This window comes from Elephantulus edwardii, unplaced genomic scaffold, assembly GCF_000299155.1.
Source record: "Elephantulus edwardii isolate Elephantulus edwardi_28Jun2011 unplaced genomic scaffold, EleEdw1.0 scaffold00069, whole genome shotgun sequence".
Classification (NCBI taxonomy): Eukaryota; Metazoa; Chordata; class Mammalia; order Macroscelidea; family Macroscelididae; genus Elephantulus; species Elephantulus edwardii.
Window position 1 is genome coordinate 14,449,760 of NW_006399819.1, and position 15,334 is coordinate 14,465,093.

Here is a 15,334-nt window from a genome sequence, read left to right on the forward strand (position 1 = left end):
TATTATACTGAGGTAGTAATCTCTTGTCAAGTTTGAAGTGCATTTAATATCCAAATTGTATGCATTGTGTCCAGTATATAGGGCCATATTTTTTTATAAAATTTAAAATTCTTAAGTTCTCCAAATATTGTTTAATGTTATATTATACCCTTTATCTCTGGACATTAATTTATATCTATTGGCAGTTTACTTAATCTATTTAAGGTTGTTCACGTAAACTTCCAAATAGAGAAAAAGAGTAGTGATTCATAAATATAAAGAAACCATGCAAAACTCACTCTGATCATGAAAGAAATAGCACTTGTATTTTTTTTACTTCAGATATAATTATTTGTTTATATTATAGTCTGAAAAGAGTAGCTAATTTGCATCTTCAGTATGTATTATTTCATTTAGTTCTAGTATGCTCTTTTAGCACTCAATAAGCATCTTCACTTGAGATAAATTCTTGAAAAGCAACAACATATATTAGTTCTCCAAAAAGGAATCTCTAGCCAATATGTCTCTCTCAAATGTCTCCAGTTACATGCAATAATATCCCAAATTTATGACCTATGCTAATGACAGCTATTATGATGTCATCAGTATTTACTATGATACCTTTTTTTCTGCCTACAGCTTAAAGGACACTTTAGTTTTGTGGACTTAAGCTTACCACATTATCCAAGCATGTGATCAAAAGATGACACTGTGACTACTTGTGATTTTATTTCTTTATTGCTGCCTTAAAATAGCAATGAGTAAGTCTTCTAAGTTATGTCGTAAGGCTTCTTGTACAAGAAGCAATATATTCTGCAATCTCATTGACAAAATTATTAAAAGACCCTCCCTACAATTTTTGGGTCAGTGGGGATATCATTGTTATGAGCCTAGGATTTACAGAACCCTGGCAAAAATTCTAAGATACGTTGACTTGGAGGGATTCGATATATTACTCACAGATTATATTGCATTTGTGGAAAAATCTGGATACCGCTTTGAACTAAATTTTAATCTTGAATTTACTGAAATATGTGTGAATACAATTCTATACTGGGTTTTTGCCAGAAAAGGTAATCCTGAATTTGTGGAATTGCTTCTGAAGAAGACAAAAGATTATGTTCAAGACAGAAGCTGCAACCTGGCACTAATATGGAGGTAATCATTTCATACTATGTTTTTCATCAAAGAAGAAGAAAAATTATCTTTAGTATATTATATTTTTTCTAAAATGAAGATGGATAAAGGGATAAAAATAGATAAAGTAACTTGATTTATTTGTTCATTCCTTTGTTTATGCTTTCATTCCTCATTCAATACATTTTTATTTATTCATAGTGAGCATATGGTTTACTGCCTCTGAAAACCCACTGGAAAATCAGCTATGAGTCAGTTACAACTCTACAGTACATAAAACTACTAGACAAAGATATTGCTTCATGTAACATTGTGTGAACGTTTCTTTTTTAGAATATTGATTTTAAATCTGTAGTGTTACCATAAATGAATTTTTAAAGTACAATTATGAAAAAGCATAAATCTACAATGAGTAGTAATATCTGTTAAATTTTATAATTCTCTATTTATCTGTTAAATATTGATTAATTTTGATCTAATTGCTGATAATTGAACACAATGAAAGACAAGTACCACTTTCAGTCTACTAAAAAAATCACAGTTTTACAGAGTCAAAAAATGTCAGTTCAGCTAAAGAGTATTACTGGGGATCTTACAAAAATAAATCTCCAAGATGACCTCTTTGTGGAGTCTATAACAGAGATTCTAAGGTTACTCGCTCCAGTTTGAAGGTTCATGTGTGAGGTAGTTGGATTCTGGAAAGTTCTTGTTTTTGTTGAGAGTTGGGTGTGGACTGTTTGGTTCTTTTTATTTCATTCAGAAGTATGTGTGAGCTGATTGTATTTGCTGGATTTGAATAACAATGAGCTGTGGTCTGGAAGCCTCTTATTTAGAGTCAATCTGGACCTGGTGGTCAGGCCTGTGTATTTAAAGTCACTTGGTGTTAGTTAATTGTGTTTGGAATGAATATTCTTCCAGGCGGTACAGCACTGGTCTATAACTTGGGGTTGCTATGATGCTGGACACTGTGCCACTGGTGTGACAGTGTTTAGTGGGGATCCCAGATTAAGAAAATCCTAAAAACAAGAGTGGCATCCACTTCCTAAACAACCGCCTCTAGAAACTCTATGAACTTAGAGAAACAATAGTTACAGAACAAGGTTGAGGTCTTTTGTTCATAGGGTCACTTTGAGTCACGCTCAACTCTTCGGCACTTAGCAACAACAACAAAGTTACCTAGCTTGAACTAACACCAATTTACTTTGTGGTTACAGGTATGAGTCTAATTAGAACAGATGCACACTTGATCATCCACCCAAGTATTTATTCAACAGCTACCTATGTATCTGGCACTGTATTAGGCACAATAATAGATGTTTCTATTTAATGCAAAATGCAACAGAAAAGGTCTGTTAAAGACTAATCAAATTTAGATTTTGCCTAAAGTAGAACTGCTTTCTCTGGGGAGTCCTTAGTGGTTGTCCAAGCACAGGAACCAATAGCTGTGACCTGTAAATGACAATAAATAAACAAACACCCAAACAAGACTCTTTGGTTGTTGTAAATATCATTATTTTTGTAACTAAGTAGCTTTAGTGGCCTAATAACTAGGTTGGGGGTTTTAAAATAAAATGTTTTTATATTTGTTACTAGAGAACTTTGGTGGCTTAATGGATAAGGAGTTATGTTGCCAACCCAGAGACCCTCAGTTTGAATCCACCAGCTACTCCAGTGGAGAATGATGGACAATCTCCTCCAGTGGAATTTCCAGGTTCTGAATATTCTGAATACCTGCTGGATGGTCAGCTGAGTCAGTTCCACCTCAATGGTCATGAATCAGTCAGTCATGAGCCATGTTTGTAATTAAAACAGTAATCAGCAGTTTCTAACTCTGAGTGTCACTAGCTCAGCTATGTATACCCGTAAGTAGGCCTAGCAAGTCCATGGGTAAAAAAATGAAGCTAAACAGGGGAGTAAAAAGTAAATAGAAAGAATTAGAAAGGAAAGATTGAGGGAGGAAATAAAAGAGAGAGCCACTAGATAGAATGCCATTAACATTCAGTGCCACATTTGTATCATTTACCTCCTTTTGAAAGAGATAAAAACCTGAAAACTAATAAGCATTTATTCCAATGGCTCTAGAAAGTGAAACTCATTACAAAACAATTCTTCACTGTCAACATCTTTTGGAACTTTCAGAATCGCATTAATTTTTGAATCTTAATAAAAATATATTAACAATTACAAATTCCATAATTTCCATGTTACAATTTAGTGATACAAAGTACATCAGTCATGTAAAAGTACCTACTTGCTAACACTTTTCCATCCTCAGGAACACAAATCCCAAGTTCCTAAGCAGTGATTTTCTCATCCCCACTATTTGTCAACCTTGATGGCCCCTAATAAAACTTTAGTTTCTATTTATTTGCTTAGAATTATAAAACTTTAAGTTTGGAAAGAGTATAAAAATTCATTAGTGAACCTTCACCCTACAGAAAAAGTTCTTGTAGATAATTCATGGCTGATGCTCATCTCATTTCTCCTGACGTTTTCATAGTAAATAATCCTTTTTCCTGGTCTTACTTCTCAGTTCTAGTTATAAGCTTTCCCTCGAATATTTTCCCTGTCTTATGGTTTTAGATATCATATGCACATATATAGATGGGTAGATATCACATATCTCTCTACTGAAACCAAACAAAAGGCAACAACCAAGATGCACTGTCATCAAGTTCATTCCGACTCATAGCGACCCTATAGGACAGAGGGGAACTGCTACAGAAGGTTTCCAAGCTATAAATCTTTATAGAAACAGACTGCCTCATCTTTCCCTGGTGAAGTAGTGAGTTCAAATCACCCAGTGCCTTAACCACAGAGCTAACAGAGTTCATTTTTCCAAGTTTTCTCACCATAATTAAAATAAAATTCAAATTCAGTAGGCCGGCATCTTCCAGCCTTTAAATACCTCCCTCAAAGCCAAGCTCTGGTTATTCTTTCTCTTAAAATTTATCTCACATCCACACTTTCTGCTTCGGAAGCTCTTGAACTTATTCTCTTTGCCTGATAATGTATATTACTGTCCAGTAAACTTTCAGAAAACATTTTATATATAAATGTGTTGTTTCACTATGCATGTCTATTCCCTCTTGAAATGACACTGTCTTGCTTTTACGTGCTAACATCAATGCTTATATTTCAATACTCTGTCCTCTTTCTCCTGGGTAGAAGCAATTCTTCTTTCCATGACTGTCTTGAAATATTATTTTTACTAAAAATTTGTTTACATAATCATATCTCACCTTTTAAAACAGGTAATTTTTCTTTATATATTTAAGTAATGGAAATGGGGTTACCATTTCCTTCAGTGAGGTTTTGATTATATTGTTGACTTTCTAAAAACAGCAAACAGCAAAGTGAGAAAGAATGACGTCATTAGTTCTATTCATAGGCCTATTGGTTTGAATCTCAGTCCAAAATCACTAAAATGTTCTGAGAAAATTGCTTGACATTTTAAAATTTATGTTTTCTCTGAAGAAGGTACTGAGAATGTCTACTTCAAAAGACATTATGGATTAAGAATGCCAAAAGAACTAAACTCTTTCAGTGTCTGACTCACAGTAATGGACAGTCCTTTCTGACTCACAACAGAATGAAACACTCCCCAGACCTGAGTCATCTTCACAATTGTGACTATTTTTGAGCCCATTGTAGACTGGCTCAACTGTGTCAATTTATTCATTTGGGGATCTTTTTATTTTCCTTTGCCCTGAACAAGATGTTCTTCTCTGGCAAATAGCCTTTCCTTGTTAACAAGTCCAAAATGTAAGATGAAGTCCCATCATGCTCACTTTTCCCCCCTTCTTGTTGTGTGGTGTCAAATAGGATCCAGCTGGCACAGGAGGAGATGGCCTCTCCTTCTCCAGCGGAGCATCTGGGGGATCGTCATGCTCTCTTCTAAGGAGCGTTGTGGTTTTACTTCTTCCAAGACACATATGTTTGATCTCCTGGCCATCCATGGTGTATTTTTTTAACATTAAAGCTATTTTCATTTTGGGATCCATTAATTTGACAAATTATTAGATTCAGATAATTTTTAAAGTAATATTTTATCAAGTAGCTACTAAGGCCCAGCACTACTAAAATACTAAGAGAATGAAAGGAAGGCATCCTTGTGCAGATTCCTTCAATATTTTCATTCTAAATTAAGGAGTTAAAAACTTCTGAAGTTTTTTTTTCTCTGCCTAGAAAATTGTTTATTCTCAAGAATGTAAATATTCATCTGAGAAAACTTGGGCATATAGTTGGTTTCTCCACATTTAATACAGATCCCTCAAAAAGGTGCCCCAGGATTCTGTCTTTGATCATTGTCTCTGTGATATAATGGTTTTAAGTACCACCTAAGGCAGATGATTCTCAATTATTTATCTCCAATTAAACATTAGTTTCTAATGGTCCGCTTATACATCTATCAACTCATCAATTACTTGTATGCAAACTCAAATAGAGACTGAAAAAAAATTAAAATAGTCGACAAAATCCAAAATACAAACTTGAGTTGAATTTTACCAAGTTTAAAAATCCTCTTAAGAATAGGTTTGAGACATTGGACACAAATGAAGAGAGCAGAAGATGATGACAGAACAGAGAAAGGATAAAAGCAGAACAGACTGAAAATTGCACTAGACTGTTGAGAGGTCAAAATGAAGGGGAAAGATGCTAAAGTAAAAGTGCTACACAAAAGATTTCAAAGGGCAGCTCAAGATGATAAAACTAAGTATTATAATGTAATATGCAGAGATCTGGAATTGGACAATAAAAAGTGAAGAACTCATTCAACATTTCTCAAGCTGATAGAACTAAAAAACAAATTCAAGCCTCGAATTGCAATATTAGTAATGCTATGGGCAAAATCTAGAATGCTCCAGAAGGTATCAAAAGAAGATTAAGGGAATACACACTCACTGTACTAAAAAGAATTGGTCATAATTGAAATATTTCAGGAAGTACCAGATAATAAAGAGGCAATGGTAATGAAAGAAGAAGTTCAAGCAGCACTAAAGGCAGTGGCAAAAGACAAGGTATCAGGAATCGAAGGATCACCAGTTGATGTGTTTCAAGAAGCAGATGCAGAACTGGGTATGCTCACCAGTCTACAACAAAGGAAATTTAAAGGCTAGCAACCTGAAAAGCAATGATGTCAGACTGGAAACTAAGGTGAACCTAATCCAGGCCATGGTCTTTGCAATTACTTGCTCTATTCATCGGAGAGCTGGACCATGGCCAGGGATGATAGGAGAATTGATGCCTTTGAGCTGTGGTGCTGCAGAAGAGTATTGAGTGTACCATGGACTGCTAGGAGAACAAACAGGTTTGTTCTAGAGAGGGTGAGACCAGGCTGCTCCTTGGAGGCAAGGATTCTGAGGCTTTGTCTGACATAATTTGGACATGTTGTAAGTTGGGACCAGTACTTAGAGAGGGGCATCATGCTTGGGAGGGTAGAGGGAGAGCGCAAGAGAGGAAGACCCTCAATGAGATGGACTGATTCAGTGACTGGGGTAATGGAGGTAGCTGTATCAGAGACAACAAGATTGGCAGAATAGAGCCAGGTTTAGGGCTGCTGTACATAAAGTCACTATGAGTCACAGGAGACTCAATGGCACATATCAACGACAACAACAACCTGGCTGGTTGAATGGAAGAGATCCATATTTGTGACCATTCCCAAGAAAGATGACCCAACAGAATATGGAAATTATCAAGCAATGTTTCTAATAAGAGATGTAAGCAAAATATTGCTGAAGATCATTTAAAATGGCTAGAATAGAACATAGACTGAGATCTGCCAGAAGTTCAAGAGATATTTAGAAGAGGCAATAGGGATATCATTGCTGATATTAGATGGATCCTAGCTAAAAGCTGAGAATACCAGAATGACTAATTGTGCTTTATCGACTATGCAAAAGGCATTCATCATAACAAATGTGCCTTAAAACAAATTATGGTTAACACTGAGAAGAATGGGAATCCCAGAACTCTTTAGCTATGCTTATATAAAATCTATACCTTAGACCAAGAAGCTCTTGTCCAAACAGAGCAAAAGAACACTGCATGATTTAAAATTAAGAAAGTTGACCATTAGGGTTGTATCTTTTTTCCATACTTATCCAATCTGTATGCTTAGCAAATCATTAAAGAAGCTGGAACTTATGAAAAAGAATGTGGCATCAGGATCAGAGGAAGACTCACCAACAACCTGTATTTTGCAACTGAAACAACCTTGCCTGCTGAAAGTGAAGAGGACTAGAAGCACTTGCTGCAACAGGTCAAAGACTACAACCTTCAAAACGGATTACATCTCAACATCAGAAAAACACAAATTTTCACCTTTGAACTGATAGGCAAGTTCATCATAGAGGAAGAAAAGATTGAAAGTGTCAATGATTTCTTCTTACCTGGATCCACATTCAATACAACACTCTTGGTACCAGCAGTCAGGAAATGAGAAGACATATTGCATTCACAAGTCTGCAATCAGAAACTTCTCCAAATTACTGAAGAGCAAAGAAATTATTTTTGAAGACTAAGATGTACAAAGAATTGATGATTAGACTTTGGATTTGATGTTCTAGACTAAGATTATACAGATGATGGTCTTTTCAATCACTTTCTATGCATTTGAGAGCTGGACAATGAATAAGGATGACAGAAAAAGAATTGATATCTTTGAGCTGTGGTAGTAGAGTCTTGAATATCCCGTGAACTGCTAAAAGAACAAAAAGATATGTCTTGGGAAAATGCAGCAACAATGCTCCTTGAAAGCAAAGATGACAAAGGTTCATCCCATATGCTTTAGGCATGTTGTTAGGAGAGGGACATCATGCTTGGAAAGGAGGAGGGTTGGGAAAAGAGAGGAAGACCCTAACCAGATGGATCGACATAGTTACTGCAGTAATGAGCTCAAGTATATCAGAAATTATGAGAATGGCACAGGATAGGACACGGTTCAGATGTCTTGTTCATCAGTAGCTTAACAAGAAGGCACCTAATAACAACCACCACCACCAACTCAGTGGTCTCACTTGAGGTCATTCTAATGTCGAATAATAAGATTCCCAAACGGAGCATGAATTCCTTCCCTTCTGCCTAAAAACTACACTCACCTTGCCCTCATTTTTTGAGTGGAAAATCTGTATTAGTGCTTAAGACAAAACTTTTGCTAGATTCTAATTTTCAACGACCCCTGCATTATCATGTCATCAGTAAGATACCATTTTATTTAAAATTGAGAATGCCCCCAGCCCACCCCAAAGCAGTTCTGTTTGTTGTTGTTTTATGCCATCAGTCAGAACTGACCCATAGCTGCCCACTAGCTGGTTTTCAGTCCCACACACTTCTAAATGTCTTACCCTCCCTATCTTTTGTTTTTAGACAGTGCCTAGTACTTTCCAACACACTGTAAAACTTGCCTCTTTCATATGTTGCTCATATATTATCTGTCACTCTTCATAACAATACAAGAGAGCTAGTTCTTTATTTTGTTCAGGAATATATCTAAAGTATTTACAACAGTGCCTGGCATATACAATACATTCAGTAAGTATTTAATAAGAACAAGATGGACAGTAGTTGAAGTTCAAGAAAGTAAGCTACAGTGCAAGAAAGTACACCACAGAGATGAAACTATAAACTTTCATTAAACTCTCATTTAAAAAAATTAATAAAGGAAACTGAAGGAAAACAAACACTATTATGGAGAAGCATCTATTGACTTTGGTAGCTACAGACCAAAGGGAAAAGAGTAGATAATTTTTAGAAGTAATTATAGGTACAAAACAGAATCATTCTCTGTATATCTTTATGTAAATGTTATACCCTATTTCATAATTGTATGTGATAGACCTTTAGGTACAGAGGGTTCAGTTCATTAACCTCATGTTTAAAAGTGATTCTTGCTTTACTTGCCCAACTTCATCCATATAAGTATGTTTTAATTAACCGTCAGTAGAGATAAAACACATTTTGGTTTACAGTAACATGCTCTTCAAACATGAGGTAATCAGATGTCATTTGAGTATAAATGAGACTTTTAAATCTTGTCATGAGCCTATATGAATTTTAGTTCTCAGCATTTTATACCAACTATCTTTTAAAAGTAATGCCAATTGTGGTATCTTAGAATTAACTATTATCTCAAAGTCTTAACAATGATCCCTTTCGGCATATTTTGTCCTCTAATTCTCCTGAATTCTCATAGTGTGAAACTCTAAAATGAAATATCTTTTTTTTTCTTTCTGTATCTCTGAAGGGACATATGGAAGACAGTGAAATACTTTATAACCCCATGGCTATATTTCATTACAAAATCACCCTGACGGAATAGGGTACTCTACTTAGAAAGAAGGAATGGGAGGGGGACTTTATTGTTATTATGTGCTACCTACTTAGATCGGACACATAGAGAGCCTACAAAACACGACAATGCCTAGTCCTATATCATTCCCCCAGTGGTTTCAGTTTTGAGGCCACTGTGTAATCTCGCCCATATAGAGTCATCCTTAATTTCAATATCAAGCAAGAGTCTCCAAGGACTGATCTTCCCTGATAACACTCCCAAAGCACATGCAGTGAAGTCTCGCCATCCTTGGCTTCAAATGAGCTCTCTGGCTGTTCTTTAAATGAAATATCTTAAAAGCTAGCAAGATAAATAAATAATTTGGGAAAATTTAAATGATTGCACATAACTGAAAATTTTCTTAAGCTTAAAATCATGGAATAAATTTCAAGGCATATAAATATAAATTAATTCAGAAAATAACAAAAAAATTAATAAACTAGTATTTGAGTCCCTCCTACAGGGAAAGCATTGCTATGTACTTGAGGATATAGTAGTCAAAGAAACAGATAAAAATCTCTTTGAAGATGAAAAATTAAAGATGAATAATGTTAAGCAAGTTGTCTCAAGTGAAAATAATCTAATTGAAGTGTATAAAACTTCAGGAGGAAATCATATCAGAGTAATCAAAGTAACTCATTGCCATCATGATAGAATCACTCCGAACAGGCCTGACTTTGTATTTCAGAGTCTGAAATTCACAGGGGAGGAGAGACGTCATTTTTCACGTGAGGAGCAGCTGGTGGATTTGAACCACCAGAGAAGTACAGCCTTTCAGTTAGCAACACAATTCCCTACAAATTAAATCACCAACATTTTCTGTAATTGAAGGTTTCACTAAAGAGTAAAGGCAAAGAATCTTAATTTCTTACAAATCAAGCTGGATTTTTTTTTCATACTTATTTATTTACAGAATTTGAATACATTGTTTTTCACTCCAGAATCTTCCCATTTCCCTCACCCCTCCCACCCACCAAATTGTACATCCCCATAATTAATTCTTCTTCCCCCACATCCTCATCCCTCTGCTCCCACTCTCCCCCCTCCTTGGGATTCATTCTACATTATACTCTTTCTACAATAATGGTTTTATACAATATTTGTCCTCGTGGGACTGAGTTAGTTCACTCAGCATAATGTTCTCCAGTCCCTCCCATTAGGTAATAATTTACAAAATCATTGCTCCTGCATGCTGCATAGTATTCCATCGTATGAATGTACCATAATTTCTCAATCAATTCTATTGTGGTTGGACATCGGGGCTGTTTTCATGTCATGTGATGGTAAATAATGCTACTATGAACATTGGTGTACAAGTCTCCATTTGATCCTCAGTTTTTATTTTCTCGGGTTATACTCGAAGCAGTTGGATAGCTGGGTCATATGGAATTTTATGTTCAGCATTTTGAGGAAGCGTCAAACTGCCTTCCAGAATGGTTGTACCATTTCATTTTACAATGCCAACTGCAATGTGTAAGAGTTCCTATCTCACCACATCTTTTCCAACATTTATTACTTGATATCCTGTTAAATGTTGCCACTGTTACTGGAATGAAATGGTCTCTCATTGTGGTTTTGATTTGCATCTCTCTTATTGCCAGTGATTTTGAGCATTTCTTGTTCTGTCTGTTGGCTATTCAAATATCTTCCTCTGTGAAAAGACTTTACAGGTCTTTTGCCCATTTTATAACTGGGTTATCAGGATTTCTTGTGGAGGCTCAGGAGTATTCTGTACATTTTTGTTATGAGACTCTTATCTGAGATGGTATTAGCAAATGTTTGTTCCCACTCGGTAGGTTTTCTTTTCACCCTGTTAGAAAAAGATTTTGATGTGCACAGGGATTTAATCTTTAGAAGGTCCCATTCATCAATTATATCCTCTTCAGATTGTTCAAGCTGAATTTTATTTATAAAACCAGTTTTTATAAATCAAGTGAAACTTGATCCAGAAATGAAAAGAGAAGAACATATTTAAGTGAGAAATGTATGATTAGACATTATTTGTATGACAATTAATGATGTGGAACAAGAAGTGTATTACAAAGCGATTTGGGAGAGGGAGGAAAATGTGTCAATGAATGAATTAAAACCCAACCTTTCTGTAAACTTTCATTAAAACCACAATGTAAAGGTGAGAAATGTGAGAGATCTGGATATGACAATGATTTGGTAAACTAAGTACTAATAAACAAGATAGGAAATGCGAAGTAGCAGTATAGGAATTAATTTTGATGTGTTAGAAGTATTTATAAGAACTGAAGGACTGGCATGAGATGTTCATAAATGGACCATCAGAGGCCACCAGTGTTTTCTCTCACCTCTCCTTCCCCATGTCCCCACACTTTGTGAGTAAATAAAGGACTAATCTCCAACCTACTGATATTTGCAATTTAAAAAAAAAGAAGTATTTATAGAAAAAGTCCAAGGAATGTAATATCACTGACAGGAGGGAAATCTGTCTCTTGATTTAACAAGGTACTCCGAAACACAAAGCATTTTTCAAATCACTATAGCCTGGCATTTCAAATCTTGATGAAGGTTTGGAGATTAACTAGTAATTCTGAATCTGTTATTTTAGGGAACTCTTGACAAGGAAACCGGTGGTGAGAGGTCTTTAGGACTTCCGACCTCACTTCAATCTGAGAGGATCTTTTCTCAGTTTTACAGAATTCTTCAGATAAATACAGTAGAAAGACAAGTTACCTAATAGAAAAACATTTGTACAGTTAGTTCAGTTATTATAATCTCTCGGTTTATGTTTGTCTGAGATATCTTTTCCAAGGATCTTCTCTTTGACACACACCTATTAGTCTCTCAAGTTTTACCTCCAGAATAATGTAGAGGAAGTGACTGTTTCAAATATAGCCCAGTACCCCATCTCAGTGCTTCTACAATACTCTAAACGTTTCTGTCACAGCAAGAAATACTGTGTTTTTACTGAATAACTTGTTCTCTGTAATAGACTATCAACATCTTGAGATTATCAAGGATAATATGTTTCTGTATATCTAGTACCCAGCATAGTCTCTGGATTGTTGTTGTTGTTATGTGCTGTCGAGTCGCTTGCGACTCACAGCGACCCTATGTACAATAGCCCTAAACTCTGCTCTGTCCTGTGCCAATCACACTGTCTCCGACATACGCATCCTGATTACCCCAGTTCTGTGCCTACCCTTCACCTTCCCAAGCATGATGTCCCTCTCCAAAGACCGGTCTCTCCTTACAACATGACCAAAGTATGTCAGACGAAGACTCAGAATCCTTGCCTCTAAGGAGCCGCCCGTTTAACCCTCTCCAGGATGAATCTGTTTTCTTAGCAGTGCATGGTACCCTCAGTACTCTTCTCCAGCACCACAGCTCAAAGGCATCAATTCTTCTTCTATCCTCCCTAGTCATTGTCTAACTCTCCGATGCATACATAACAAGTGATTGCAAAGACCATGGCCTGTATCAGACTCACCGTAGTCTCCAGAGAGACACCATTGCTCTTCAGTACTTTAGAGAGGTCCCTAAGAGCAGACTTTCCCATCTCTGGATTAGCAAGTGCTAAATAAATTAATGCGTAAATGAGCAAGTAAACACACAAGGAAATGGAACTTAGAGAAATCAACTTGCTTAAGAACACACAGCGAGTTTGTTGTTAAGTGCCATCGACTTATTTTTTACTCAGAGTGGAACTACTCTACAGGGAATTTCTTGGTTGTGATATTTCTAGGAAATGATTGTTATGTCCTTCTTCCACAAAGTGGTTAGGTGGTTTGAACCTTGAATCTTTAACTTTCAGGTAGCCAAGAACAACTGTTTGAGCCACTCGGGCTCCTTGACAGCTAGTTCATAAAACCAAAACTTGATTGATATCAGGGTTGGGGTGAGACAGAAAAATTGGATAAATTATGTATACAACATTGAAATAGATGAGGGAGAGAACAATTTAAAAGTGATATATTATTGGGTATTATGATTATGACAAGAGTCCAGAATGAAGGTTGCATAGTGAAGTGTACTCGCGGGTGGGGGTGGGGATTCTATACCAATGAAAGAATTTTTCTTTAACTATTCAAGAGGAGAGAACTGGGGGGAAGGCGTGGGCAGGGAGGAAAATACAACAATGATTGAATGGAAACCCAAAATCTATGTAAACATTCATTAAAATTCATTTAAAAAAAAAAACTCAAAAGCTAAAACCTCCAAGTCTCTATAGTTTATATACTCTACTGCCCCATTCTTTAATAAATACACACACTCTTAAAGTTCTATTCTTGAATAAGGCTTAGTTTGCTCTGTATAGTTGTACAAAATTACTATGTATGTTCTATTTGCTGTTTTGCAGAATATATAACTATTTTATTAGAAAAGTCAAGATAATTAGAGAGATAAAAATAATGAATAAAATTTCTCTTTCTTCGATCCTAAAATGATATTTAATTGGCTAGCTCATACCTGCGATATTATAAAATCCTCCATCATTGGTTCTACCATGTTCTGCCTGTATTTAGAGACCAGTCTATTAGCAAACATAAGTGTATATTAAATTAAGAATTTAAACCACTGTATAAAATTTTTAACATGAAACATTTATTTCTATAGTTTTCAAATTAGCCATCATGTTGCACTTGATGAAAGAAATTATATCAGAGGAGTCTTCAAACTTTCCAAGATAGGAAAATAAAATTCTGCCCTTGATCAATCTTATATTATTGTCCTTAGCACAGTTTACATTATTTAATCTTAAAAACACCAATTCTAATTTTGTAAAATGATAAAATAACAGAATTAATGTAGTTGCACTAACTCTTTTTTTCTATCTAAACTCAATTCAGGTTCATCTCTTGACAGGTTCTTTGCTCCTTTTTTAAATTTACATTTTCCAGAGCTAGCCTACTTTAAAAAATCTGGTCTTGAGTATTATGGTTAGCACAGGAATCCAGAATTAAGGTTGCATAGAGAAGTGTACTCGGGGTGAGGGTTGGGGAGGGGAGGGGACGTGGGAATTGTTTACTAATGAAGGAATATTTTTTTTTCTCTTCGGAGGGGGAAGTGAGCTGGTGTGGAGGGGTGGGCAGGGAGAAAAGTGTGGCAATGAATGAATGGAAATCCAAAACCTCTGTAAATGTCTATTAAAATTAATAATAGTAAAAAAAAATCTGGTCTTGATCAATGTGGGCTTCTCAAATGAGAAATACAGAAATGCTATTAAAAACACGAGGGTTTATTGAACATCTTATCCTATTTAATATTAAAAATATAAGTTATGTAAATTAAGGGAAGCCTTTCTTGTTAATAAAAACTTGCTATAAACTGTAAAAAAAAAAGTAAATACTATTCACATAGTATAAATATTTTTATTTATTTAAACAAATATAAGTTTCTTTAGATGTGTTTTCTTGATTTTTGAACTTTGGGTTGGCCAAGATTTGTAGAGTGGAAAACTCTGTAAGATATGTCCAACGGTAAAGTTACAGTGAAACCAGTTAAGACATTGGGTATTTAATATGGCACTGTTATTTAATCATTGCTGTTGTGGTTACCATGTTTCCTATATCTATCTTCAATGAGTGGTGTTTTATTGTGTTTGATTCACAGAACTTTCACACCAGTGTACTGTCCAAGCCCACTAAGTGGCATCACTCCTCTCCTTTATGTAGCTCAGACAAGACAGTCCAATATCTTAAAGATACTCCTGCAGTACGGGATCTTAGAAAGAGAAAAGAACCCCATCAACATCGTGTTAACAATATTACTCTATCCTTCAAGAGTGAGAATAATGGTTGACCACGAACTGGTAGATATCCAGGAAGATGCCAAGACATGCCTTCTGCTATGTGCCAGAGTGCTTTCTGTCATTTCAGTATTGGAAATAGAGGTAAGAGGGGAAAAAAATAA

The 15,334-nt window shown here is 35.6% G+C and overlaps 1 protein-coding gene across 1 annotated transcript in view; it reads left to right on the plus strand.

Annotated features, from left to right (window-relative positions):
* Positions 1-602: 602 nt before the first annotated feature.
* ASB17 (ankyrin repeat and SOCS box containing 17) overlaps positions 603-15,334 on the plus strand; it is a 22,288-nt gene continuing 7,556 nt past the window's right edge. The window contains exons 1-2 of the mRNA XM_006888599.1: positions 603-1,137; positions 15,035-15,314. Coding sequence (XP_006888661.1) covers positions 737-1,137; positions 15,035-15,314 — 681 coding nt within the window. The 5' untranslated portion in view covers positions 603-736. The remainder of the gene's footprint in view (positions 1,138-15,034; positions 15,315-15,334) is intronic.